The following is a 27,979-nucleotide window of genomic DNA, read 5'->3' as shown; positions in this document are numbered from 1 at the left end:
TTCGGACAGCCAAAACTGTCAAAATACTTAAAACATTCCCAGAAGGCATGGATTATTATAACCTACTACAGGCCTAAAATAGGATCTTCAATCTTTACAAAAAGATAGCTCGGGTAGGTGTGAAAAAAAATGTATTAAGTACTCTAAAGTTTTACATTTCAAACTCCAAACTTCATGCAATAGAAAAATGTTGGATAAAGCATACAGTAAACTGTAGAGTATTTCTTCATCAACATCTTTATGCTTTCGTTAATAAAATAATGATACAAATACTCTTTCAAAATGCAGATGTTTATTTCAACTATCAGCAGGACAATAGCCTCTTGCCGAGTTTAGGGACTTTAAATATATTAAATGATCCATGACGAATTACTATGGGAAAAAATATCACTGAATGACATAGCATGGGGACTGGTCTTGATAAATCAATCAGACTTTTATTTGTAAATGTTAAGATTAGTTTTGCTCTTCACTATCACAATATTAAAAACGTTCAAATGATTCATGAATTGAATCGCTTTTGCCTACATGTTGCGGTTCACTTGAATGAAGGCGCACATGGGCCCACATTTCTTCAACTGTCTTCTGACTGTCAACTGTGATTAGAGCGATTTTGATTGCCTCTGCTGATCGCTCATCATTTTCACCCATCAGTGAGAGAGTCGATGGCTTGAATCTTCTCGCTGGAAATGGAATACAATGTAAAAATGTGCAGCATACAGTAAAGACCAGCAGTCGATTTATTTAAGCATTATTGTTTAGCATGATTAGGCCTGGAGTTCTTTTAAGAATACAAAAGAAGCCATGCACCCTTAAAGGGCTATCAGCAGGACAATAGACTCTTACCAAGTCCACCAAATGCATTGTTCTCTAACCACATCTGGATGGATCCATAACGAATTACTATGGGAATAAATATCACTGAATGACAGAAATATTGGAATAATGTAGGCTAATGAAGGCAACGAATTGTTGCTTACTGGAACACCCAAAGTCATCCAATTGTTATAGGATTTGAAGCAATAGCCTACCCGCATGTGGTCAACTATTTCAGCACCGTTTCGCGCAGCTCCATTTGGGTATTGTTTAGCCTACAATTAGGGTGTGGAAATGTGGAAAAACACCATAATATTAATCAAATGAATCAATCCCATATACTATGTTCTTACAAAAAAGGTTTTAAATTCTCTAGTACAGCCAATATTAAAAACAGTCAAACGCTTCTCAAAGATGCCCTCTGGTGGTTAAACTAGCACTAACTAGCATTAATGGCAACAACAGCTGACACTTACATTTTTTATTTCATTTTTTTATTTCACCTATATTTAACCAGGTAGGCTAGTTGAGAACAAGTTCTCATTTGCAACTGCGACCTGGCCAAGATAAAGCAAAGCAGTGTGACACAGACAACAACAGAGTTACACATGGAGTAAAACAATAAACAAGCCAATAACACAATAAACAAGTCAATGACACAGTAGAGAAAAGAAAGTCTATATACAGTGTGTGCAAAAGGCATGAGGAGGTAGGCAATAAATAGGCCATAGGAGCGAATAATTACAATTTAGCAGATTAACACTTGAGTGATAAATGAGCAGATGATGATGTGCAAGTAGAGATACTGGTGTGCAAAAGAGCAGAAAAGTAAATAAAATAAAAACAGTATGGGGATGAGGTAGGTAGATTGGGTGGTCTATTTACAGATGGACTATGTACAGATGCAGCGATCGGTTAGCTGCTCAGATAGTTGATGTTTAAAGTTGGTGAGGGAAATAAAAGTCTCCAACTTCAGCAATTTTTGCAATTTGTTCCAGTCACTGGCAGCAGAGAACTGGAAGGAAAGGCGGCCAAATGAGGTGTTGGCTTTGGGGATGATCAGTGAGATATACCTGTTGGAACGTGTGCTACGGGTGGGTGTTGTTATCGTGACCAGTGAGCTGAGATAAGGTGGAGCTTTACCTAGCATAGACTTATAGATGACCTGGAGCCAGTGGGTCTGGCGATGAATATGTAGCGAGGGCCAGCCGACTAGAGCATACAGGTCGCAGTAGTGGGTGGTATAAGGTGATTTGGTAACAAAAGAACATGCCATAGAATTCTGCGGCAGCCCGCAAGCTGTGCTACAGTACGACGTAACTTTTAAAGGAAGAACCACTGTACATAAGACCATTCAAGATCCTGAGACGCATCAACCCGGTCATCTATCGTTTCCAGCTTCCCAGGTGTATGAGGGTCTGTCCATCCTTCAATGTCTCCCGTCTCAAGCTGGTAAGGACCAGTCCCTTCTCTCCCCTATACCTGCCCCTCCGCCCCCTCGACTTGTTGATGGTCGCCCAGCCTACACTGTCCGGCATCTGTTGGAGGCTCGTCGGGTCCAAGGAACCCTGCACTACCTGATGGACTGGGAGGGCTACGGTCCCAAAGAGCGGGCGTGGGTGTCTGCCCGAGACATCCTGGATCCGGAACTTGTTCGGGACTTCAACCAACTACGTGGTGGTCGCCCTGGCTCCGCGGCTGGAGCCGCTCCTAGAAGGGGGGGTACTGTCAAGAGAGAGAGAGAGGCAGAAAGAGTAAACAGGAGGAGAGAAGAAGCGGGAGTAAACAGGAGGAGAGAAGAAGAAACAGCGATAGTGTGAAAGATACAGATTGTAGACTGTGAAGACAATGGGAGAGAGAGAAAGAAGATAAACACAGATACTGATATAGATCGAAAGACAGAGTGTGTGTGTGTGTAGAGACCTGTCTGCAGTCGTTGCCCACTTTAAAGATGGCTGCCTGCCAGCAGATACTCTAGACCTCCTCCTCACCGTCAGCCTCACTGTCCAGGGAGTCTGACCTACGCTGCAGACCTGGGTGAGGGAGAGAGGGAGAAAAGGGGAGGAGTGAGAGGGGGAACAGGGGAGAGGAAATTAGATTAGTATTTTTTTAAATCTTTGTTGAGGATATTTCTAGTAGCATTACTACCAACAAAACTATGAAATGCCTTCCCTTCTTTCATTAACACTTATGAGTGAAAGGACTGGATAGGTTACACAGTATAGCTTCCATCTGTCATGTTCTTTTCAGATCAGTGGTAGAAAAAGTTAAGGAAAAAATAGGACATTAGTTGAGACTATTCAATTTAATGAGAAAGTACCTTCTTTCTCCAACTCACTGACTCCATACCTATTGACTTTGGCCAGGTCCGGAGCTTTGGCAGCACTAAAGAGACAAACAGGGATCAACACAATATTGGGGTGGAATATGAATTATTTAAAATAACTAAGTATGAATTGATTATAGAAGTTTCATTATTAATTGTTAATTCATGGTAAAAGTCTAGGCCTGCAGCTCTCTCGTAGCCTGGTCAGATCTGTTTCTGCTTTTACACATGTTTGGCATGACAATTCCATAAGGAGTTGGCATGAGAGCAAAAATATACTGGCATCCAGGCTAGCTCTCTCATTCCAGGGTTGAAGAATGGTGGCTTAGGCCTACCTCTGCATTGGAGTCCCAGACGTGTAGTCTATGTCCAGTACTATGGCCTCTGCATTACTGGGTAGGTAACAGCCTGGCTGGACCTGGATGTCCGACAGAGCCCTCAGACAGGCTCTCTTCCTCTCGTCTCCCTTAGGGATGGGCCTGACAAACAACAACATCGTAAACAAGCACAGACTGAACTCTGTACCTGTAGCTCTGCTGGTTGTTCTACGTCTATGGCTGTGTCCCAACTGGCACCCTATTCCTCACATATTGCACTACTTTTGACCAGAGCCCTATGGGACCTATATACAATAGGGTGCCATTTGGGATGCAACCCCTGTATGTGATGGTCCCTCAATGTGCTAGGGTAGTCCCTCAGGCGAAGGGAGCAAAGGAAGGAGGGGAGAACAGGAAGGGAAATAGTGAAGGGAGGGAGATATGTTTTCCCCCAGCTTGTTATAATTAGCTCTCATCATCAGCCCTAATGAGGAGAGAGGAGAGCGTTCTGAATCCCTCGTAGGGGGTTTAAATGCTCACTCTCTAATTCGACCTGTTCCTTTCATCGGGTGTAAACACTCCATCCGTAATCCAGCACTTATGGGCTGTCAGGACGCCATTTGACCTATGGGCCAAATGGCGTCCTATGGGCCCTGGTAAGAAGTAGTACACTTATATTTAGGTAATAGGGGGCCATTTGGGATGCAGACTTAGCCTACACTCAGACAGTCAATTAATACACAGATGGGCAGGTAACTAAGGAGCTAATGGGACATAATGCTCCATGACACCAGTGTCATTCCAGATGGCTAAATAATCACATCGGCACAGTGGATAATAATGGTTGAACAGCAGCATTCAGGGGCCACTAGACCATAACAGCAGTGGAACGTGCCTATGGGAACCGGCCTGACAATAAACATCTAGGCCAATAGAGGAACTCATTAGCATTGTGGTTTAGGATGGTGTATGTGTATAGGAGGTGTGTTTGTCGGGGCCTACTTGATGATGGCAGATACGTTGGTGATCTTATTGAAGAAGTCAAACTCTCTCTGGTAAAAATCTTTAGCGGGACCGGTTAGAGCACCAGTGAGAGCACCGGTTAGAGCACCTCGACCATCTGTTAGAATTATTCCCCTTTGTCAGCTACAAAGAGAGAGATAAAGACAAGAGAGATGTTGTAAAAGTGTCTGTGTGTGTGTTTTGTGGCTGAACCACACTGAGAACCTGTCATCTTCTCGACCATCTATGTCAGCTACACAAAGGACAGCTTATTTACATTGTAACAAAGTGGGTCTTCCTTTTCATTCAGCCCAATCCTCCAGGTATTCTCCTTTGTCATACCCTCTTGTGTGTGTGTGTGTGTGTGTGTGTGTGTGTGTGTGTGTGTGTGTGTGTGTGTGTGTGTGTGTGTGTGTGTGTGTGTGTGTGTGTGTGTGTGTGTGTGTGTGTGTGTGTGTGTGTGTGTGTGAGGGTCTCACGGTCTTTCTGGTGTCCCTCCTCGTCTAGGTAGATGTTGGTCTTCATGTTCCAGATTAACTGGTGACAAAGCCGCTGAGACTTTGAGCCGCCCACAGGATGTACTCCCTCACATAGCCCATCTAGAACACACACGTAACGCACCTGAAACTACACACACGAGCACAAGCACACACACATACACGTGCGCACAAGCACAAACATGCACACACGCAAATTATGTGTTTACCTTGTGATAGCGGAGGGCTTGAACTATTTGAGGAGTGAAGAACAAGATGGCATCCTGAAAATGAAAGGACAAAAATGAACAGATCAACTGTCATGTGTGTGTGTGTAATAGGGAAAAAGACAGCAGTTTGAGAGTTTCAGCTGTGAGATGGTGGGTTATAGTGCAAGGCTTGACAATAATGCTTCTCCGCTTCTATGGGACAAGTAAAAAATGTTTTTGGGGGGGCAAGGAGAATACAGATGTAAGTTGTCCGAATGGACAAGTAAAAAATTATCAGACAAAAACAATTACTCGATCAGAATTGGATCAGTGGTCTCCCAATTTCAGCAGAGCGCATTGGAGTAGAATTGTAGCCTATTGTATTGACAGGCCCGAGCAGTCTTTCATATGGTCATGAAAATCCTGGAAAAGTAATGATGTGTGCATCACCTGCGTGTGTGTTAGTGCAAGAGGGCCATTGAGAGAGAGAGATTGCTGCAGGTAGCCTAACATAATGACAGACTTACCCGATAGCCTATTAAAAACATATAGTGCAATCATGCTAGCTACACTACCTAACCAGAAGTATTTGAACACCTGCTTGTCGAACATCTCATTCCAAAATCATGGGCATTAATATGGAGTTGGTTCCCCTTTGCTGCTATAACAGCTTCCACTCTTCTGGGAAGGCATTCCACTAGATGTTGGAACATTGCTGCGGGTACTTGCTTCCTTTCAGCCACAGGAGCATTATTGAGGTCGGCACTGATGTTGGGCGATTAGGCCTGGCTCGCAGTTGGAGTTCCAATTCATCCCAAAGGTGTTCGATGAAGTTGAGGTCAGGGCTCTGTGCAGGCCAGTCAAGTTCTTCCACACTGATCTCAACAAACCATTTATGTATTGACCTCACTTTTGGCACGGGGGCATTGTCATGCTGAAACAGGAAAGGGCCTTCCCCAATCTTTTGCCACGAAGTTGGAAGCACAGAATCGTGTGGTGTAACGTTAAGATTTCCCTTCACTGTGATGGGTTCTAAACTTGAAATATGATATATCCTTGTTACTGAGGAGGGGAATGCAGAACGTTTACATTCTGTCAGAACATGTTATTGTTAGACATCAGGTATCCTATGGAAAGGAAAAGGGCCACAGTCTGGTACAAGTCAAGAGGACAGCCGTGAGTTGGGGAGGAGTGAGGAATGTGGGCCGAGGTCAGGTCAGATGAAGTGAGAAATAACAGGCATCATTAAAGTCCTGTCTAGCAACAAAGATGTATTGGCTGTCCAGATGTGTAAGGAGGAGACTCAGTATAGGAGGAAGGCTTAAATACCAATGCTTTTGTAAATATGTCTTTGTCTATGCAGCTGCGTGACCCAGTGGCTGAATAAACTTGGTAGAGCTTTACTAGTCGTCCATGAGTTTATTGTGTTTATTTAGAACCTAACAATTGGAACAAAGGGGCCTAGCCTGAATCATGAAAAACAGCCCCTGACCATTATTCCCCCCCCAGGCTGCCCTGCATCACGCACTCCTATCATCCATTACACACACCTGCCTTCCCGCGCATCAACGATATTGGACTCACTCATCACCTGTTATTACCTCCCCTATATTTGTCAGTTCCTCGCTTCTGCATTGAGAGTTTTTTGTCTTTGTTTTCTTGTATGCTGTTCCTGACTCCCCGTACCGGCTTTGACTCTCCAGCGTCAACTCATGTGACAGGCACTATGCATACAGTTGGAACTATGCATTCGCGCAGGTAGCGTTCTCCTGGCATCCACCATGCCCAGATTAGTCCGTCGGACAGCCAGATGGTGAAACGTGATCCATCACTCCAGAGAATGCGTTTCCACTGCTCCAGAGTCCAATGGTGGCAAGCTTTACACCACTCCAGCCGACGCTTGGCATTGCGCATGGTGATCTTAGGCTTGTGTGCAGCTGCTCGGCCATGGAAACCCATTTTATGAAGCTCCCGACGAACAGTTCTTGTTCTGACATTGCTTCCAGAGGCAGTTTGGAACTCGTTAGTGAGTGCTGCAACCGAGGACAGATAATTTTTTACGCACTACGCGCTTCAGCACTAGGTGGTCCCATTCTGTGAGCTTGTTGTTGCTCCTAGACGTGTCCACTTCACAATAACAGCACTTGCAGTTGACAGGGGCAGCTTTAACAGGGCAGAAATTTGACAAAGTGACTTGTTGGAAAGGTGGCATCCCATGACAGTATCATGTTGAAAGTCACTAAGCTCTTCAGAAATGCCATTCTACTGCCAATGTTTATCTATGGAGATTGCATGGTTGTGTGATCGATTTTATACACCTGTCAGCAACGGGTGTGGCCGTCTCAGCCTCCAGTATTTATGCTGCAGTAGTTTGTGTCGGGGGACTAGGGTCAGTTTGTTATATCTGGAGTACTTCTCCTGTCTTATCTGGTGTCCTGTGTGAATTTAAGTATGCTCTCTCTAATTCTCTCTTTCTCTCTTTCTTTCTCTCGGAGGACCTGAGCCCTAGGACCATGCCTCAGGACTACCTGGCATGATGACTCCTTGCTGTCCCCAGTCCACCTGGCCGTGCTGCTGCTCCAGTTTCAACTGTTCTGCCTCTGGCTATGGAACCTTGACCTGTTCAACCGGACGTGCTACCTGTCCCAGACCTGCTGTTTTCAACTCTCTAGAGACTGCAGGAGCGGTAGAGATACTCTTAATGATCGGCTATGAAAAGCCAACTGACATTTACTCCTGAGGTGCTGACTTGCTGCACCCTCGACAACTACTGTGATTATTATTATTTGACCATGCTGGTCATTTATGAATCTTGGCCATGTTCTGTTATAATCTCCACCCGGCACAGCCAGAAGAGGACTGGCCACCCCTCGTAGCCTGGTTCCTCTCTAGGTTTCTTCCTAGGTTTTGGCCTTTCTAGGGAGTTTTTCTTAGCCACTGTGCTTCTACACCTGCATTGCTTGCTGTTTTGGGGTTTTAGGCTGGGTTTCTGTACAGCACTTTGAGATATCAGCTGATGTAAGAAGGGCTATATAAATAAATTTGATTTGATTTGAAATAGCCGGATCCACAAATTTGAAAGGGTGTCCACATACTTTTGTACATATAGTGTATCTTGTAGTTTACTATTTAGCTATTTGCATGTTTTAATGTCATTGTTATGTCCTAAAAAACACAGGCACTCATTAATAATCATAATGGACCACTTTACCAAATAAACTCCCAATAATGAGATCTTGAGATGCGGTTTTACAACAGGATCCAGTTGATGAAGTACATTTTTATTTTACCTTTATTTAACTATGCAAGTCAATAAGAACAAATTCTTATTTTCAATGACGGCCTAGGAACAGTGGGTTAACTGCCTTGCTCAGGGGCAGAATGACAGAATTTTACCTTGTCAACTCGGGGATTCGATCCTGCAACCTTCCGGTTGCTAGTTGAATGCTCTAACCACTAGGCTACCTGCCGCCCCAAATCCTGTTGTAGAACCGCCTCTCAAGCTCTCATTATTGGGAGTTAATTTCGTAAAGTGGTTCCTTGCACCGTACAACAACCTTTTCTGTCACCTTTTTGGCCCATGTTACAGATCAGTCCTACTTGGTATGCGTGTGTTCGTGCATGCGTACCGGGGGGAAAGGAGAGTAGTACTTTTACCCCGTACTGAGCAGTGAGGGGGTGCGGGGGGTACATGGAGGAGAAGTAGGAGGATAAGAGACATTACTGTGCAGCCGTATTCATCGACCTGGCCAAGGCATTCGGCTCTGTCAATCCCTACATTCTTATCGGCAGACTCAACAGCCTTGGTTTCTCAAATGACTGCCTCGCCTGGTTCACCAACTACTTCTCTGATAGAGTTGAGTGTGTCAAATCGGAGGGCCTGTTGTCCGGACCTCTGGCAGTCTCTATGGGGGTGCAACAGGGTGAAATTCTCAGGCCGACTCTCTTCTCTGTATACATCAATGATATCGCTCTTGCTGCTGGTGATTCTCTGATCCACCTCTACGCAGACGACACCATTCTGTATACTTCTGGCCCTTCTTTGGACACTGTGCTAACAAACCTCCAGACGAGCTTCAATGCCATACAACTCTCCTTCCGTGGCCTCCAACTGCTCTTAAATGCAAGTAAAACTAAATGCATGCTCTTCTACTGATCGCTGCCCGCACCTGCCCGCCCGTCCAGCATCACTACTCTGGACGGTTCTGACCTAGTATATGTGGACAGCTACAAATACCTAGGTGTCTGGATAGACTGCAAACTCTCCTTCCAGACTCACATTAAGCATCTCCAATCCAAAATTAAGTCTAGAATCGGCTTCCTATTTCACAACAAAGCATCCTTCACTCATGCTGCCAAACATACCCTCGTAAAACTGACTATCCTACCGATCCTTGACTTCGGCGATGTCATTTACAAAATAGCCTCCAACACTCTACTCAACAAATTGGATGCAGTCCATCACAGTTCCATCCGTTTTGTCACCAAAGCCCCATATACTACCCACAACTGCGACCTGTATGCTCTCGTTGGCTGGCCCTCGCTTCATACTCGTCGCCAAACCCACTGGCTCCAGGTCATCTATAGTTCTTTGCTAGGTAAAACCCCGCCTTATCGCAGTTCACTGGTCACCATGGCAGTACCCACCATGAATTTACACATAAGATAGATCACGTTTAAGGATAGGCTTGGTTTAACCCCATTCTATTTCTCAGATATTTTACCTTCTCATGAGCCAGGATGCAGCCTGAGATCATCTAGCACTGTTGACCATTCCAAATTCTAGGTTGAAAACAAAAGACTGGGAATTTTCCATTTTTTTAAATTTAAATTTTACATTTATTTAACTAGGCAAGTCAGTTGAGAACAAATTCTTATTTTCAATGACAGGCTAGGAACAGTGGGTTAACGACAGATTTGTACCTTGTCAGCTCGGGGATTCAAACTTGCAACCTTTCGCTCTAACCACTAGGTTAGCCTGCCACCCCATTAGGGACCCTAGACTTTGGAATGGTTTGCCAGAGGAGATCAGGCTTGCAGGTGCAGTGCCTCTTTTTATATCCCTGCTGAAGACATACTTTTATAAAGATGTTTTTAATGTATGATTTCAATGTATGATTTGAATAGCTATCTTTTTTTCCCCTTGTTTTTGTTTCTTTGTTAGTACCTTTATTTTATTGTTTTATGATGTGAAGCACTTTGTGACTTGTTTTGAAAATAGTTATTATTATTATACACATTTTGGGGGCTGGTTTTGCAGACACAGATTAAGACTAATCCTGTACTAAAAAGCATGCACAATTGAGAATGTCCATTAAAATAGCTTTTTAGTCCAGGTCTCAGAAGGGGTGATCTGGGTCTGGAGAAGTGAATAAGTAGGTTACTACTGTAAATCCACATATTTAACCTCTATGCATTACCCTATGCTTGCTGTGTCACCCGTACAACTTCTTGGTTATCATAAATTGAAAGTGATATTATTGCACCATTGTTTTGCCCGAACAAATTTCAAAAGGCACAAAGTTGCCCAATCCCCCTGGCTGTGGTGGTGCTAATGAGCCTCCGCCTCCAGAGGATCACTTACGAAGGAAGTTTCCCCTAGGTACAGATCTCGGATCAGCTTCACCTCCCGCAATTCTAACCTTAACTGTTAGTGGGGGAAAAGTTAAACTGACCCTAGATAAGCATCTAGGGACAACTTCACCACACACACCAGAGGACCAGTGAGGAGAAGGGGACAGGAACAAACAGCCATGGCCTGTCAGAGAGCATCACCTCTCCACTAACTGACTGGCCAACTAAGGGAATAGTAGAGCTGTTATGAACGGTAGTCCAGAGACGAGCCCTACCCCTTCAGAGCATCACCCCTCCCTCCTGACGGGGGGGGGGGGGGGGCTCATTAGGCAGTTTACTAGGAAGGCTTATCCATGCAGAACTAAATCACCAGAACAGACTGAACACGAGAACTGACTTCAACAGCAACAATGACTCTACAAAACAACCCATTGACCAATGTTTTCCCAATCGCGGTCCTACGGACCTTTAGGGGTGCACATTTTGGTGTTTGACCTAGAACTAAGACACTTGATTCAACTAATGAACTAATTATCGAGCCTGTAGCTCAATCAGGTTTGTTAGGATTTTTTGTGCCCTACACCCTAGCCTTACTCCCGACCTTGGCTTCTACTTCTTCACTGTTTGCAGATCTGAAGGGAGAAGATTATGTGTAAGTGCCAGTCTAGAGAGATGAGCACATGTCCGAGTGTACACGTCATAGAAACATTCAAAACTGAGGAGACTATGTGCAAATAAATCAACTGATCCAAGTGTAGTAAGTGCAGCCTGAGAGGGGCTATTGGATGGTCTCAGGCACGAGGTCTCTCTCTCTCACCTTGACGTCCTCAGGTACGTCACACACAGCTGCTAGGTCCAAACACACCAGACAAGTCACCTCCGCTACAATGGCCTCAGTGTTCTTAAACCTGATGGATCCATAGATAGATTACATTTGAACATCTAAAAATACAAACAGCCAATATTCTCATAAAATATGAGAAAAATGAGAAAGAATATACTATAGAGAGTAGAATATATTTCAGTGTGTGTGTTTTCATTTTGGAGGTGTGTGTTTGAGCAAACGTACATGCATGCCTGTATGTGTGTGTGTGTGTGTGTGTGTGTGTGTGTGTGTGTGTGTGTGTGTGTGTGTGTGTGTGTGTGTGTGTGTGTGTGTGTGTGTGTGTGTGTGTGTGTGTACCTTACAGGCAGCTTCAGGGCCAAATAAGGAGCTATACTCCAGGCCAGGTTGATATGGTCTTTCCATTGTTTCTGACTCAGGCTGATGTACTTGGACCTCCAGTTGGCGATGCTGGTCTCTACGGACTGTTCTGTAGTGATGGCCAACTCCGGCGTGGACAGTGGGCTGTACCATGTAGTCAACCGTTCAATCTCACAGGCCTAGAGAGAGAGGGAGTGAAAGAAAGGCACCATATTGGCAGTACTTTTTTTATACAAAATGAAAGTGTGGTGGGAAGTTAAGCTTAAAGAAGTGCTACCACATTTACATTTAGGTCATTTATCCAGAGTGACCTACAGTCAATACATTCAACTAAGCTAGGTAAGGCAAGAACATCAAATCAAATTTTGTTTGTCACAAACACATTTAGCAGATGTTGTTGCCGGTGTAGCGAAATGCTTGTGTTTCTAGCTCCAACAGTGCAGTAATATCTAACAATTCACAACAATACACAATCTAAAAGCAAAATAATGGAATGAAGGAACATATAAATATTAGGATGAGCAATGTCAGAGTGGCATAGACACAGTATATACATACAGTTGAAGTCAGAAGTTTACATACGCTTAGGTTGGAGTCGTTAAAACTTGTTTTTCAACCACTCCACAAATTTCTTGTTAACCAACTATAGTTTTAGCAAGTCGGTTAGGACATCTACTTTGTGCATCACACAAGTAATTTTTTTATAATTCACTGTACCACAATTCCAGTGGGTCAGAAGTTTACAAAGCCCAGACCTCAATCCTATTCATCAGACATTTTTATGGCGGTTTTGGAGCAGTGGCTTCTTCCTTGCTGAGCGGCCTTTCAGGTTATGTCGATATAGGACAGGTTTTACTGTGGATGTGGATACTTTTGTACCTGTTTCCTTAAGCATCTTCACAAGGTCCTTTGCTGTTGTTCTGGGATTGATTTGCACTTTTCACACCAAAGTAAGTTAATCTCTAGGAGACGGAACGTATCTCCTTCCTGAGTGGTATGACGGCTGCGTGGTCCCATAGTGTTTATACTTGCGTACTATTGTTTGTACAGATGAACGTGGTACCTTCAGGTGTTTGGAAATTGCTCCCTAGGATGAACCAGACTTGTGGTCTACAATTCTTTTTCTGAGGTCTTGGCTGATTTCTTTTGATTTTCCCATGATGTCAAGCAAAGAGGCACTGAGTTTGAAGGTAGGCCTTGAAATACATCCACAAATACACCTCCAATTGTGAAATATAAATAAAATAATCTGTCTGTGAACAATTGTTGGAAAAATGACTTGTGTCATGCACAAAGTAGATGTCCTAACCGACTTGCCAAAACTATAGTTTGTTTACAAGAAATTTGTGCAGTTGTTGAAAAACGAGTTTTAATGACTTCAACCTAAGTGTATGTAAACTTCCGACTTCAACTGTATGTATGCAACAAGGCACTAAATGAATAGGCCTAAATGCAAAGCCTTATGTTTGGGGTAAATCCAACACAACATATCACTGATTAACCTCTCTGGGATCGTTCGGGAAGCTAGCGTCCCACCTTGCCAACAGCCAGATAATTTGCAGAGCGCCAAATTAAAAACAACAGAAATCTCATAATTAAAATTCCTCAAACATACAAGTATTTTACACCATTTTAAAGATACACCTCTCGTTAATCCAACCACAGTGTCCGATTTAAAAAAAGACTTTACGGCTAAAGCACAACATATCATTATGTTAGGACAGCGGCAAGTCACAGAAAGCATTCAGTCATTTTCCAACCAAAGAGAGGTGTCACAAAAAGCAGAAATATAGATAAAATTAATCACCAACCTTTGACGATCTTCATCAGATGACACTCCCAGGACTCAATGTTACACAATACATGTATGTTTTGTTCAAGAAAGTTAATATTTATATCCAAAAACCTCAGTTAACTTCTCTAGGGTAGGGGGCAGCATTCGGAATTTTGGATGAAATGCATGCCCAAATTAAACTGCATGCATCTCGGGCACAGAATATATTATATGCATATAACAGGTAGATTTGGATAGAAAACACTCTAAAGTTTCCAAAACTGTTAAAATAGTGTCTGTCAGTATAACAGAACTGATTTGGCAGGCGAAAACCTGAGAGAAATCCATTCCGGAAGTAGTTTTTTTTTTTTTTTGTAGTTTTCTATTCAATGCCAATACAGTATCCATTGACTTAGGACTCAAACTGCAGTTTCTATGCCTTCCACTAGATGTCAACAGTCTTCAGAAATTGTTTCAGGCTTATATTCTGAAAAATTAAGAAGTAAGAGCAGTCTGAAAGAGTGGACCCTGCCGTGTCACAGAGCTTTTTCCTGTGCAAGACCGAGAGAGTACGTTTCTTGTTTACCTTTTAAATTGACAACGTTATTGTCCGGTTGAAATATTATCGATTATTTAGGCTAAAAACAACCTGAGGTTTGAATATAAACATCGTTTGACATGTTTCTATGAACTTTACGGATACAATTTAGATTTTTTTGTCTTCCTGTTTTGACTGCGTTTGAGCCTGTGGATTACTGAAGAAAACGCGTGAACAAAACTGAGGTTTTTGGGTATAAAGAGACTTGATCGAACAAAAATAACATTTATTGAGTAAATGAATGTCTGCTGAGTGCAACCATATGAAGATCATCAAAGGTAAGGGATTAATTTTATCTCTATTTCTAAATTGTGTAACTGTTCTACCTGGCTGGCTACTGTTCGTAATGATTTGTCTAGTGGGCTATGTTCTCAAATAATCGTAAGTTATGCTTTCGCCGTAAAGCATTTTTCAAATCTGACACCGTGGTTGGATTCACAAGCAGTTAATCTTTAAACCTATGTAAAATATGTTTTGTTTTCTGAATTTTTATAATGAGTAATTCTGTATTTGAATTTGGCGCCCAGCCGTTTCACTGGCTGTTGAAGAGGTGGGACGCTACCGTCTCACGTGCCCAAGAGAGGTTAACATTGGCGCCATGTTCAGAAATGCCTCCAAAACATCCGGAGAAATTGCATAGAGCCACATCAAATAACAGAAATACTCATTAAACTTTGATGAAAGATACATGTTTTACATAGAATTAAAATATAAACTTGTTCTTAATGCAACCGCTGTGTCAGATTATAAAAAAGCTTTACGGCAAAAGCACAATATTCAATAATCTGAGAACAGCGTTCAGCCAGCAAAGCAAGCCATACAGTTACCGCCAAATTGTGGAGTCAACAAAAGTTAGAAATAGCATTATAAATCTTCACTTACCTTTACTGATCTTCGTCGGAATGCACTCCCAGGACTCCCACCTCGACAAGAAATGTTAGTTTTGTTCGATTACGTCCATATTTATGTCCAAATACCTCCGTTTTGTTTGCGCGTTTAGTTCACTATTCCAAAGGCACAATGCACGAATGCAAAATCCAGAAAAAAAGTCAAAAGAGTTCCATTACAGTTTGTAGAAACATGTCAAACGATGTATACAATCAATCCTTAGGGTCTTTTGATAATAAACCTTCAATAATATTCCAACCAGACAATAGCGTATTCATTACAGAGGAAAAAGTTAACTGCGTGTGACCGTGCAGTAAACAACTGATTGGCCTCAGCCTAGTCCACTTATTGAAACAGCTCTTATTCGACCCCCTTCCACAATAGAAGCCTCAAAGAACTTTCTAAAGACTGTTGACATCTGCTGGAAGCCTTGGGAAGTGCCATCTGGCCTTATAGACACAGCATATTGGATAGGCAATAACTTAAATGAAACTACAAACCTCAGATTTCCCACTTCATGGTTGGATTTGTCTCAGGTTTTCACCTGCCATATGAGTTCTGTTATACTCACAAACATTATTTTAACAGTTTTGGAAACTTTAGAGTGTTTACTATCCAAATCTACTACTTATATGCATATCATAGCTTCTGGGCCTGGGTAACAAGCAGTTTACTCTGGGCACCTTATTCATCCAAGCTACTCAATACTGCCCCCCTTTCCCAAAGAAGTTAACTACCTCCTTGTTTTCGAGCGTGGTGGTGGCTGCATCATGGTATGGGTATGCTTGACATCGGCAAAGAAGGGTTTTTTTCAGGATGAAGAGAAACGTGATGAGCTAAGCACAGTCACAATCTTAAAAGAAAACCTGCTTCAGTTAACTTTCCACCAGACACTGGGAGAGGAATTCACCATTCAGCAGAACAATAAGCTACAACCCAAAGCTAAATCTACGCTGGAGTTGTACAGTATACCAAGAAGACAGTGAATGTTCCTGAGTGGCCAAGTTACAGTTTTGACTTAAATCTGCTTGAAAATCTCTGGCAAGACTTAAAAATTGCTGTCTAGCCATGATCCCCCAAAACCTTGACAGAGTTTATAATTTTTTTTAAAGAAAATTGGATGTTGGACAATACAGGTGTGCAAAGCTGTTGTGAGACTTACCCAAGAAGACACCAAAGGTGTTTCTAACATGTATTGACTAAGGAGAATGAATACTTTTCTAATCAAGGTATATTAGTGTTTTCTTTTTCATAAATGTTATTTTTTTTAACTTTAACATTACAAAGTGTTTTGTGAAGATCGTTGACAAAAAAAGGACAATTAAATCTATTTTAATCCCACTTTGTAATACAATAAAATGTGAATTAATCCAAGTGGGTGTTAACTTTCTAAAGTTGACATTCTGTACTGTCGCCTCTTATGAAACATTTGATAACAAATCCTAAATACTGGCGTATAGAGCCAAATTAAGAGTTTTAGCTTCACTGTCCAAATAAATACATAGGGGACTGTATATGTGAGAAGTTAAGTGAGCCCTACTTACATTTCAGCCAATCCAGAGAGGTATTTATCGGCCACTCGGCGGATCCTCTTGTGGGTGTGGTTAAAGTTGACCAATAGGAACTGGGTGTGGGGTTCCAACTTCTCCTCATGTTCTTTTGTCTTGGACTGAGAGAGTTTTGCATATTAAATTGCAATTCAATGAAAATGTAGTTTCTTTGAGATTCATTGACACAAGCGTAGGTTTGTACCATTTGGTACGTGTTACCAATGGTGTTGAATTGTTTGAGGTAAGTACCAGAAAGTATCAATTGTTAGCACATAATTTCTTAGTAAATACCATGTAAATACCACTTTAAACATGGAGGTAAAATAAAGCATAACCAAAGCAACATGTGTGATTAAGAGCACACCTACCTTCTCAGCCATCATTTGGAGGAAGACATCGAAGATTTTATCACTGACACAGATCACACACTGCATCATACATGATGAAACGTTGAATCAGAAACAAAAAAATACATAAATACAACCAATATTACAACGCAGATACAACATTACGCCCACCAGATTTGTCCTTCTGGATGGTTTTGTTTTCAAAGGAGCGGAACATCACCTGGAAAAATGTCTGCGTCGTTAGAACGCAACATCCTGAGACAGAACCAGAGAGAAAGAGACTAATATGAGTCCCCTAATGTTGGGGAATATAAACCAGGAGAGGATAAATAGGGTCTGCTCCAACCTCATGTGATCTGAGGCTGTATGTATAAAGCGTCTCACTGTGAGAGTGCTGATCTAGGCTCAAGTCCTTGCTTTTCCATACAATCAATGTGTATAATGATCCAAAAGCCCAAACTGATCCCATATCAGCATTCCTATTCTGAGACGCTTGATACATATGGGCCCTGGTCTGTATACAGACAGTATGTAAATGGACATGGGTAATAGAGCAGCAGCAGCAGATATAGATCTATAGCGGGTAGCACACCTCATGTACTCCAGCCTGTAGACAGACAGTAGGTATGTCGAGATGGCAAAGTCTAGTTTGTTGATGAGAGCAGATTCTTCAGGGGAGGGGTCCGACAGATTGATGATGGTGGATCACAGATCAGCCTGCACGACAGACAGGTAGTAGATACTTACAGGAAGAGGGACAACTAAGTAAATGATGGGGACAGGTAGAGTTCCAATAAAGATACAGGTGGCATTATTTAGGTTAGTTGACTTGACCACCTGACGGTGTTGTTCTTTGTGTGTGTGTCTGTTTTGTGTGTACCGGTGTGACTATCGTTCTTCGGGGCAGAGTTTTACTGTAGTTCAGAGCTGAGTGGTTCACCGCAGGGAAAAGTCAGGAGAGGAGACTTGGTGGCGATCTCACACACTTCTCTGGCCATAGACCCGAGCCCTCCACGTCAGAGCCCATGACCACATAGGACAGCCAGAAGTCCCTGAAAAGCTTTTAAATGCGGGTCTTAGCCTCAATGAATGGCGGAAGCCGTCTGGTCAGCTGTAAAGGTAAAGAAAAGGGAGAGGGATAGAGGCATTTTTGAAATTGTACACTTTATTCAGACACCTGGAAACAGAGGGGGGAGATGAAAGTGGGAGCACAGTAGGAAGGGTGGAAGATGCAAATATAATGTGACTTGCTGAGAGCGTTACCACTAACCTATAGGCTTTGCACAAAAGACGACAGAGAGAGACAGAGATTGAAAGTCACTGAGGGGAACTCAGTGGTCTACGGTGCCATGGCAGACATTTGATAAAACCATCAAGGCTAGTGAATTTAGGTTGCAATGGAATTGTAAAATATAAAATAACAACGTATGGGCATGTCATAACCTTGTCAAAAAAACTATTCAACAAAATAGCCCATGCTTTCAAAATTGATGATCTATGACGTAAAAATGTAACAGTCCTGACCTGTTTTATGTTGTTTTTTATGTGTTTATGGTCAGGGCATGTGTTTTGGGTGGGCAGTCTATGTTATCTGTTTCTATGTTGGTTTCGGTGTGCCTGGTATGGCTCTTGATTAGAGGCAGGTGGTTTGCATTTTCCTCTAATCAAGAGTCATATTTAGGTAGGGCATTATCACTGTGTGTTTGTGGGTGATTGTCTCCTGTGATGTCTATCGTGTTGTCGATGTTTTTTCACATTTGGAGCTGTTTTGCTGTTCGTTCGTTTTGATGTTCGTTCCTGTTCGTAAGTTTACGTTTGTCCATGTAAGTTTATGTTCAGGTTCCGTTGTACGTCGTTTTCTTATTTTGTTCTTTTGAAAGTGTTTTGTTTTTGTTTAGTTTTCGTGTTGCCATCTACATCATTATAATTTATAATAAAGATGGCATATTTCCCAGACTCCGCATTTTGGTCAGAAGATCCTTCTCTCCTCACCTCATCTGAGGATGAGGAGAGCGACAGCTCTAACAGAATCACCCACCAACCCAGAGCCAAGCAGCGGAGTCAAAGGAGAAAGGGACAGGAGAAGAAGGAGCAATGGACATGGGACGATGTGTTGGATGGAAAGGGTGTTTACACATGGGAGGAGATCCTAGCTGGTAGAGATCGCCTCCCATGGGAACAGCTGGAGGCACTGCGGAGAGCAGAGGCTACCGGAGAGAGGAACCGGAGCTGTGAGGGAACGCGTCTGGCACGGAAGCCGAAAAAGCCCGTGAGTAACTCCCAAAAATTTCTTGGGGGGGGGCTAAAGGGTAGTGGGCCAAGGGCAGGTAGGAGACCTGCGCCCACTTCCCGGGCTTACCGTGGAGAGCGGGAGTACGGGCAGGCGCCGTGTTACGCAGTAGAGCGCACGGTGTCTCCTGTACGAGTGCATAGCCCGGTGCGGGTTATTCCACCTCCCCGCACTGGGAGGGCTAGATTGGGCATTGAGCCAGGTGTCATGAGGCCGGCTCAACGCGTCTGGTCTCCAGTGCGTCTCCTCGGGCCGGCATACATGGCACCTGCCTTACGCATGGTTTCCCCGGTTCGCCTACATAGGCCGGTGCGGGTTATTCCACCTCCCCGCACTGGTCGGGCAACCGGGAGCATTCAACCAGGTAAGGTTGGGCAGGTTCAATGCTCAAGAGTGCCAGTACGCCTCCACGGTCCGGTATTTCCGGCACCACCTCCCCGCCCCAGCCTAGTACCTACAGTGTCTACACTATGCACTAGGCTACCAGTGCGTATCCTGAGCCCTGTTCCTCCTCCACGCACTCTCCCTGTGGTGCGTGTATTTAGCCCGGTGCCTCCAGTTCCGGGCCCACGCACTAAGCTACCAGTGCGTCTCCAGAGCCCTGTACACACTGTATATTCTCCCCCTACTAATCCTGATGTGCTTGTCCTCAGCCCGGCGTCACCAGTGCCGGTACCACGCATCAGGGATAGAGTAGGCTTTGAGAATACAGTGTGCCCTGTTGCTGCTCCCCGCACTAGCCCTGAGATGCGTGTCCCCAGCCCGGTGCCACCAGTTCCGGCACCACGCACCAGGTCTACAGTGCGCCATATCCGGCCAGAGCCATCCGTCTCCCCAGCGCCATCTGAGCCATCCGTCTCCCCAGCGCCATCTGAGCCATCCGTCTCTCCAGCGCCATCTGAGCCATCCGTCTCCCCAGCGCCGTCTGAGCCATCCGTCTGCCATGAGCCTGCAAAGCCGCCCGTCTGCCATGAGCCTGCAAAGCCGCCCGTCTGCCATGAGCCTACAGAGCCATCCGCCAGACAGGAGCCGCTAGAGCCGTCAGCCAGACAGGAGCCGCTAGAGCCGTCAGCCAGACAGGATCTGCCAGAGCCGCCAACCAGACAGGATCTGCCAGAGCCGCCAACCAGACAGGATCTGCCAGAGCCGCCAACCAGACAGGATCTGCCAGAGCCGCCAACCAGACAGGATCTGCCAGAGCCGCCAACCAGACAGGATCTGCCAGAGCCGCCAGCGAGCCATGAGCAGCCAGAGCCGTCAGAGAGCCATGAGCAGCCAGAGCCGTCAGAGAGCCATGAGCAGCCAGAGCCGTCAAAGAGCCATGAGCAGCCAGAGCCGTCAGAGAGCCATGAGCAGCCAGAGCCGTCAGTGAGCCATGAGCAGCCAGAGCCGTCAGAGAGCCATGAGCAGCCAGAGCCGTCAGAGCGCCATGAGCGTCGAGAGCCGTCAGCCTGCCATGAGCGTCGAGAGCCGTCAGCCTGCCATGAGCATAGAGAGCCGTCAGTCTGCCATGAGCGTCGAGAGCCGTCAGCCTGCATGGACCTGCCAGAGCCGTCCAAACAGGACCTGCCAGAGTCCTTCAGCCGGGATCTGCCCCTTGTCCCGGTGTTGCCCCTTGTCCCGGTGCTGCCCCTTGTCCCGGTGCTGCCCCTTGTCCCGGTGCTGCCCCTTGTCCCGGTGCTGCCCCTTGTCCCGGTGCTGCCCCTTGTCCCGGTGCTGCCCCTTGTCCCGGTGCTGCCCCTTGTCCCGGTGCTGCCCCTTGTCCCAGTGATGGTCCTTATCCTGGTGCTGCCCCTTGTTCTGGTGCTGCCCCTTGTCCCGGTGCTACCCCTTGTCCCGGTGCTGCCCCTTGTCCTGGTGCTAGCTGTTTATTTAGGGGAAGGTAGTGTTAGGGTGGGCATTAGAAGGGGTAGAAAGAAGAGGGGAGTGACTATGGTGGTATGGGGACAGCGTCCTGAGCCGGAACCACCACCGTGGTCAACTGCCCACCCGGACCCTCCCCTGGACTTTGTGCTTGTGCGCCCGGCGTGCGCATCTTGAGGGGGGGGTACTGTAACAGTCCTGACCTGTTTTATGTTGTTTTTTATGTGTTTATGGTCAGGGCATGTGTTTTGGGTGGGCAGTCTATGTTATCTGTTTCTATGTTGGTTTCGGTGTGCCTGGTATGGCTCTTGATTAGAGGCAGGTGGTTTGCATTTTCCTCTAATCAAGAGTCATATTTAGGTAGGGCATTATCACTGTGTGTTTGTGGGTGATTGTCTCCTGTGATGTCTATCGTGTTGTCGATGTTTTTTCACATTTGGAGCTGTTTTGCTGTTCGTTCGTTTTGATGTTCGTTCCTGTTCGTAAGTTTACGTTTGTCCATGTAAGTTTATGTTCAGGTTCCGTTGTACGTCGTTTTCTTATTTTGTTCTTTGTCAAGTGTTGTGTGTTCTGTGTATAGGTGTGCTATGGGTCTTCATACCCAGATTTTTGTATTATAATTTTCCGTGAGTGTTATGGAGCTAATTACTGGGACTATTATTAAAGTACTCCATGCTACACTCTATTTTGACTCTCCTGCGCCTGACTTCCTCTGCCACCTATACACGCCATTGTGACAAAAAATGTGTAACCACCAATTATCTAAACATGGCAGTGAAACACCCTTTGATGTTGGCTTCCTTGTTATTGATATCAATTGGTTAAATGGGCAAACAAGTTTAAAAAATACAGATACAGTGAGGACTTTGTCCTGGGTTATTTGTTCAAGGGAAGAGGACATCAAAGTTCAGTTTGGTCTTTCTGCTCTTTCTTCACAGTGTTGCAAACAAACCACACACACACACACACACACACAAGTTCCCGCCACCACAGAGAAAGCACAGGTAAGCCATTTTAGTCCCCTACTGTCGTCAAACCTACCAAGATATTGACTACTGTTGTGTTCATGCTTAACAAACTATTAATTAAATGAAAAGGAAAGGGTTGTAATAAAGTGTTAATTCAAGTCTAATAACACGTTTGGATGTTCTTTGGTGTATGGGAAAACTGTCTTAGGTATCCAACCAAAAGAATGCTAAACATGTTGATATTGACCATGGTTATTTGTGCTTGATAAATGCCTTAGGTCAGTGTTTCCCAAATGGTGGGTTCCTGATTCCTGCTGTGTTGTGGCTTAAGACGCAGTCCTGACTAGAAGCACTGGTGGCTTCTAGTCAGGTGTTTTGTTCTAGATTAATAAATGCCTTCTGTGTCATGTAAGGATGTGGGTCGTCACGATCATCGCTGTGTCCTGTCTTTTTGTCGGAACGTCTCTGGCTGGGGTCAAGGACCTGGGCTCTCACTTCAGATTCTATGACCAAAGTCCGACCCCAAACACTGAGCCAGACCCACGAGGCCTTAGCCAGGGTGGAGCTCTGGACGTGGAGAACATTCCTCTGGAGTTCCACAAAGAGAACACTGTGACCAACGATCTGCCCCTGGAAGGCTTTGAGGACGAAGACTACATTGACTTTGACAAGATCCTGGCCGAGGGGGGGGATGACTACAGGTAGGTGATATACATTGTTAGAGGATGAGTACAGTCGTGGCCAAAAGTTTTGAGAATGACACAAATATTAACTTTCAAAGTCTGCTGCCTCAGTTTGTATGTGTTGCGAAACTGTACTTGAGGATAGTAAAGGCAGTCAAGCGCAGGAGAGCAGAAATATTCAAGGTAGCGTCTTTAGTAGGCACGTCCAAATAGGTACAGGTACAATACCGCACAAACGCCCAAGACATCTAAACACACAGTCACTCACGGAAGGAGGAAAAAACAACGCTCCTTTTACCACAATACGGTATACACGTGAATAAACTGAGGATAACCTCCAAGAGCAACATGAAAATAATCCCGCACAAACCTAAGCGGGAAAACAGGGGTAAATATACACACAGAAATTAAAGCAAATGAAAACCAGGTGTGAAAACGAACGAACGGAAAAGGAAAAATGGATCGGTGATAGCTAGTAGGCCGGTGACGCCGACTGCGGAGCATCGCCCGAACAAGGAGAGGAACCACCTTCGGTGGAAGTCGTGACAGTATGATGGCAATTTGCATATACTCCAGAATGTTATGAAGAGTGAACAGATGAATTGCAATTAATTGCACAGTCCCTCTTTGCCATGCAAATGAACTGAATCGCCAAAAAAACATTTCCACTGCATTTCAGCCCTGCCACAAAATGACCAGCTGACATCATGTCAGTGATTCTCTCGTTAACACGTGTGAGTGTTGACGAGGAAAAGGCTGGAGATCACTCTGTCATGCTGATTGAGTTCGAATAACAGACTAGAAGCTTCAAAAGGAGGGTGGTGCTTGGAATCATTGTTCTTCCCATGTCAAGCATGGTTACCTGCAAGGAAACATGTGCCGTCATCATTGCTTTGCACAAAACGGGCTTCACGGGCAAGGATATTGCTGCCAGTAAGATTGCACCTAAATCAACCATTTATCGGATCATCAAGAACTTCAAGAAAAGCGGTTCAATTGTTGTGAAGAAGGCTTCATGGCGCCCAAGAAAGTCCAGCAAGCGCCAGGACCGTCTCCTAAAGTTGATTCAGCTGCGGGATCGGGGCACCACCAGTACAGAGCTTGCTCAGGAATGGCAGCAGGCAGGTGTGAGTGCATCTGCACGCACAGTGAGGCGAAGACTTTTGGAGGATGGCCTGGTGTCAAGAAGGGCAGCAAGAAGCCATTTCTCTCCAGGAAAAACAACAAGGACAGACTGATATTCTGCAAAAGGTACAGGGATTGGACTGCTGAGGATTGGGTTAAAGTAATTTTCTTTGATGAATCCCCTTTCCGATTGGTTGGGGCATCTGGAAAAAAAACTTGTCCGGAGAAGACAAGGTGAGCGCTACCATCAATCCTGTGTCATGTCAACAGTAAAGCATCCTGAGACTATTAATGTGTGGGGTTGCTTTTCAGACTAGGGAGTGGGCTCACTCACAATTTTGCCTAAGAACACAGCCATGAATAAAGAATGGTACGAACACATCCTCCGAGAGCAACTTCTCCCAACCATCCAGGAATAGCTTGGTGACGAACAAAGCCTTTTCTAGCATGATGGAGCATCTTGCCATTAGGCAAAAGTGATAACTAAGTGGCTCGGGGAACAAAACATCGATATTTTGGGTCCATGGCCAGGAACCTCCCCAGATCTTAATCCCATTGAGAACTTGTGGTCAATCCTCAAGAGGCGGGTGGACAAACAAAAACCCACAAATTCTGACAAATTCCATGCATTGATTATGCAAGAATAGGCTGCTATCAATCAGGATGTGGCCCAGAAGATAATTGACAACATGCCAGGGCGGATTGCAGAGGTCTTGAAAAAAAAGGGTCAACACTGCAAATATTGACTCTTTGCATATCAACTTCATGTAATTGTCAATAAAAGCCTTTGACACTTATGAAATGCTTGTAATTATACTTCAGTATTCCATAGTAACATCTGCCAAAAATATCTAAAGACACTGAAGCAGCAAACTTTGTGAAAATTAATATTTGTGTCATTCTCAAAACTTTTGGCCACGACTGTACAATGTTAAGTGATTTGAGCACTGGGATGCTCTCTAGACATATTTTTGATTGAAGTGGCACAGTTGCCTGGAGCATGGTGCATGCTTGTGGGTTAGCTATTTTCATAATATTTATATTATTACAGTGAAGGGGATGAGATTGATGAGATCGCAACTCCCGCACCAGATATCAACATCTTCGCTGAACCCTCGGACCCAAAGACGAGGCGGGCCAGACTCCTACGCCTATTCCATGGTCACTCACGCCTCCAACGAATCAATTTGGTCAATGCCCAATTTGGCTTTAAACTCTACCGTAGCCTTCGGAACGATGTCAACCAGACCGACAACATTTTGCTGGCGCCCACCGGAATCTCCATTGCCATGGGAATGATGTCACTTGGAGCGGGGCCCGGAACACATGCGCAGCTTTACCAGACCCTGGGATTTGCTGATTTTGTCAATGCAAGCCATCACTATGACAACGCTACTGTACACAAGCTGTTCCGGAAGCTTACGCACAGACTCTTCCGACGGAACTTCGGATACACATTGCGATCCGTTAATGACCTGTACGTAAAAAAAGAGGTGGCGGTGGAACCGAGTTTCCGGGCAAATACCAAGTCATACTATTTTGCGGAGCCCCAGTCAGTGGACTTCGAAGACAAGGCGTTTCTGGACAAGGCCAACTGGCGCATCTCGAAGCTGACCAAAGGACTGATTAGAGAACCACTGAAGAGTGTGGACCCCAGTATGGTGCTGATGCTACTCAACTACCTCTATTTTAAAGGTATGGACAACATCAGAGCAATGAGCCTCAACTATGCCATTTCTATTGACCAAGGTTCAAGTATCTTTCTATCTAGCATTAAATTACATTTTTTTCAACAAGAAAAAAATATTTTAAAGTTGATATATTATGGGCTGTATTACATTTCCATTACATTTTAACGACTAGATTCAAATCCTCTCTTTGTAAGTTAGTTGTGAAATATCTTATTGACACAAGCTAGTCGATCTCACCCACACAAACAGGTACATGGCAGCAGAAATTCCCAAAAGAGAGGACTCACTACCGGAACTTTCGTGTGAATGAAAAGACGAATGTTCGAGTGCCAATGATGCAGAACAAAGGGAACTACCTGGTGGCTGCAGACCATGAACTTCAGTGTGACATCTTACAGGTGGGTGGTAGACATTTAGTTGGGGGAAGTGGGGTCGAAAAGAAAGAAGATTAAGTGCACTGTGATATCATGGTACGGTATGCTACGGTATGCTTCCATGTCAGATGGCCCTAAAAGGTTCAAAAGTGAAACCATGTTCTAGCATTTTCCAATGTAAAGAGATTTGAGAACTGGAAAAGCACGATTGTAGTCTACATGAGGTGAAAAAGGTGATTAAAAAAAAAAATCAAACCATGATTATTGCTATTCTAGCTACCCTATGCAGGGAACATCAGCATGCTCATCGCCCTGCCCAGGAAGATCTCTGGCATGAGGAACCTGGAGAAAGAGATCTCCCCCACCGTGGTCAACAAGTGGCTCAGTAACATGACCAACAGGTAAGACCATATTATTGCCACACCTGGTCACAGCTGAACAACAGGTCATAACATACTGACCACACCTGGTCACACCTGATCTACAGATCAGAACATTATGACTACCTGTCCAAGAGGTAAGAAAACATGATTGACTGACAGGCAGACGTGATAAAAGACATGACCACACAAGACAATAGGTGACCACTCCTGACAATACTTGACCGGCAAGTGAGCAGACCTGGGCCCCAGGTAAGAACAACTGACTACACACGGTGAACAGAAAAGAACACCAGACCCAGTAAGAAGACCACTAGGTTAGAGTATAACAAATGATGGGAGTTATGGATAAGATATATGGGTCTAAAAGATTATATTCTGTATTGGTTTCTCCCCCAGGACGCGTGAGGTGGTGTTTCCCAAGTTTAAGCTGGAGCAGAGTTATGACCTGATAGACAACCTGAAGGAGATGGGCCTCACAGACCTGTTTGAGGAGAAGGGTGACTTCACTGGGATGACTTCCGAGAAGATCGCTATTAACTGGGTAAACCTACCTTCTAGATTTGAGTCCCACCTGAAAAACACCCCAATTTTCACTTTAATTTACTCTATTCTAATAACGTCAATACACTGTCAAAGCCAAATAAGTTTTGTCTATCTAATAATGTTTAAATATGTCTAGGTCAAGACTAGGTTCTGTACAATGTTCCCTTTCTGTTTCTCCCCTCCCCACCAGTTGAAGCACCAGGGGACGATCACTGTGAACGAGGAGGGGACAGAGGCTGCGGCTCTAACCCAAGTGGGCTTCATGCCCCTCTCCTCCCAGATCCACTTTATCATCGACCATCCCTTCCTCTTCCTCATCTATGAGCACCGCACAGACTGCCTTGTGTTCATTGGCCGCGTGGTCGACCCCTCCCAGAGCTAAAAGCTTGGTAACGCTGTATCTTATAGGGATAGTTCACCCAAATTGCACATTTACATTTTGGTTTCTATGGACAGAAATCCATGCTTTGGTTTTGTTTACCTGACCACTACTTAGGGTGAACTATCCCTTTAATGTCATTTTCCAGCTAGCATCTACCCAAATCCTGCTGATCCTACAATTGGACTACTAACCGGTGTCTGAGGGAGAGGTCAGTTAGGAGTGTTTGTTATTTGCTGTCTGTTAATGTTCCATCTCTCCCTACATTTACAGTGGAGGCTGTTCGACTAGAATCCCTGATAATGTATCGCCGTGACGACATTAATGCAATGTTGTGACTGCTTTGGGTATTCAAGAAACATTTTAGAGAAAATAAATGTGTCAATTTGACCATGACTTAATTAAAAAGGTTGGATATTTTGTAAATTTTTGTATTTAGTAGGTTTAGATGTTCTGAAGAATATGTGAAGAATATGTGAAGTTTTGTCGAGAAGTTTAGCTAAAATATATGCAAAAGCATAAGAGACGTTTGAAATTACTTTTGTGTTGTATGACATACATTAAAAGGGCTTTACAAGTAAAAATTCCAGCGCAAAACA

The 27,979-nt window shown here is 44.3% G+C and overlaps 1 protein-coding gene and 1 long non-coding RNA gene across 4 annotated transcripts; one reads left to right on the top strand and one right to left on the bottom strand.

Moving 5' to 3' along the window:
- Nucleotides 1–1,054: 1,054 nt before the first annotated feature.
- Nucleotides 1,055–20,094, bottom strand: LOC129825929 (uncharacterized). Its single transcript, XR_008754961.1, has 10 exons — nt 16,729–20,094; nt 11,904–12,103; nt 11,538–11,628; nt 5,168–5,221; nt 4,941–5,060; nt 4,462–4,605; nt 3,478–3,621; nt 3,137–3,201; nt 2,740–2,849; nt 1,055–2,541 (listed from the first exon to the last, which is right to left on the bottom strand). It is a non-coding gene; the product is annotated as an uncharacterized LOC129825929 (long non-coding RNA).
- On the top strand, nt 17,764–27,979 carry serpind1 (serpin peptidase inhibitor, clade D (heparin cofactor), member 1). Of its 3 annotated transcripts, none has more exons than XM_055886044.1 (8): nt 17,764–17,813; nt 22,173–22,238; nt 22,616–22,903; nt 25,062–25,705; nt 25,951–26,099; nt 26,352–26,476; nt 26,855–26,999; nt 27,192–27,979. In XM_055886044.1, exons 1-8 carry the CDS (start codon nt 17,776–17,778, stop codon nt 27,381–27,383), a joined length of 1,647 nt encoding a protein of 548 aa, XP_055742019.1. In that variant the 5' UTR covers nt 17,764–17,775; the 3' UTR covers nt 27,384–27,979. The 3 variants fall into 3 exon arrangements, with proteins under 3 accessions (XP_055742019.1, XP_055742020.1, XP_055742021.1); XM_055886045.1 differs by lacking the exon at nt 17,764–17,813 and adding an exon at nt 17,818–17,900; XM_055886046.1 differs by lacking the exon at nt 17,764–17,813 and adding an exon at nt 18,129–18,200.

Source organism: Salvelinus fontinalis, chromosome 28 (genome assembly GCF_029448725.1).
Source record: "Salvelinus fontinalis isolate EN_2023a chromosome 28, ASM2944872v1, whole genome shotgun sequence".
NCBI lineage: Eukaryota > Metazoa > Chordata > Actinopteri > Salmoniformes > Salmonidae > Salvelinus > Salvelinus fontinalis.
Note: the sequence above shows the minus strand (reverse complement) of the source record. Positions and strands in the feature narration are given on the sequence as shown.

Coding starts and splice junctions, on each gene's coding strand:
- serpind1 (XM_055886045.1), top strand. CDS start 17,851: ATGATGGGGACAGGTAGAGTTCCAATAAAGATACAGGTGGCATTATTT. Junction 25,706..25,950: donor CAACTACCTCTATTTTAAAG/GTATGGACAACA, acceptor CCACACAAACAG/GTACATGGCAGCAGAAATTC. Junction 26,477..26,854: donor CTCAGTAACATGACCAACAG/GTAAGACCATAT, acceptor TTTCTCCCCCAG/GACGCGTGAGGTGGTGTTTC.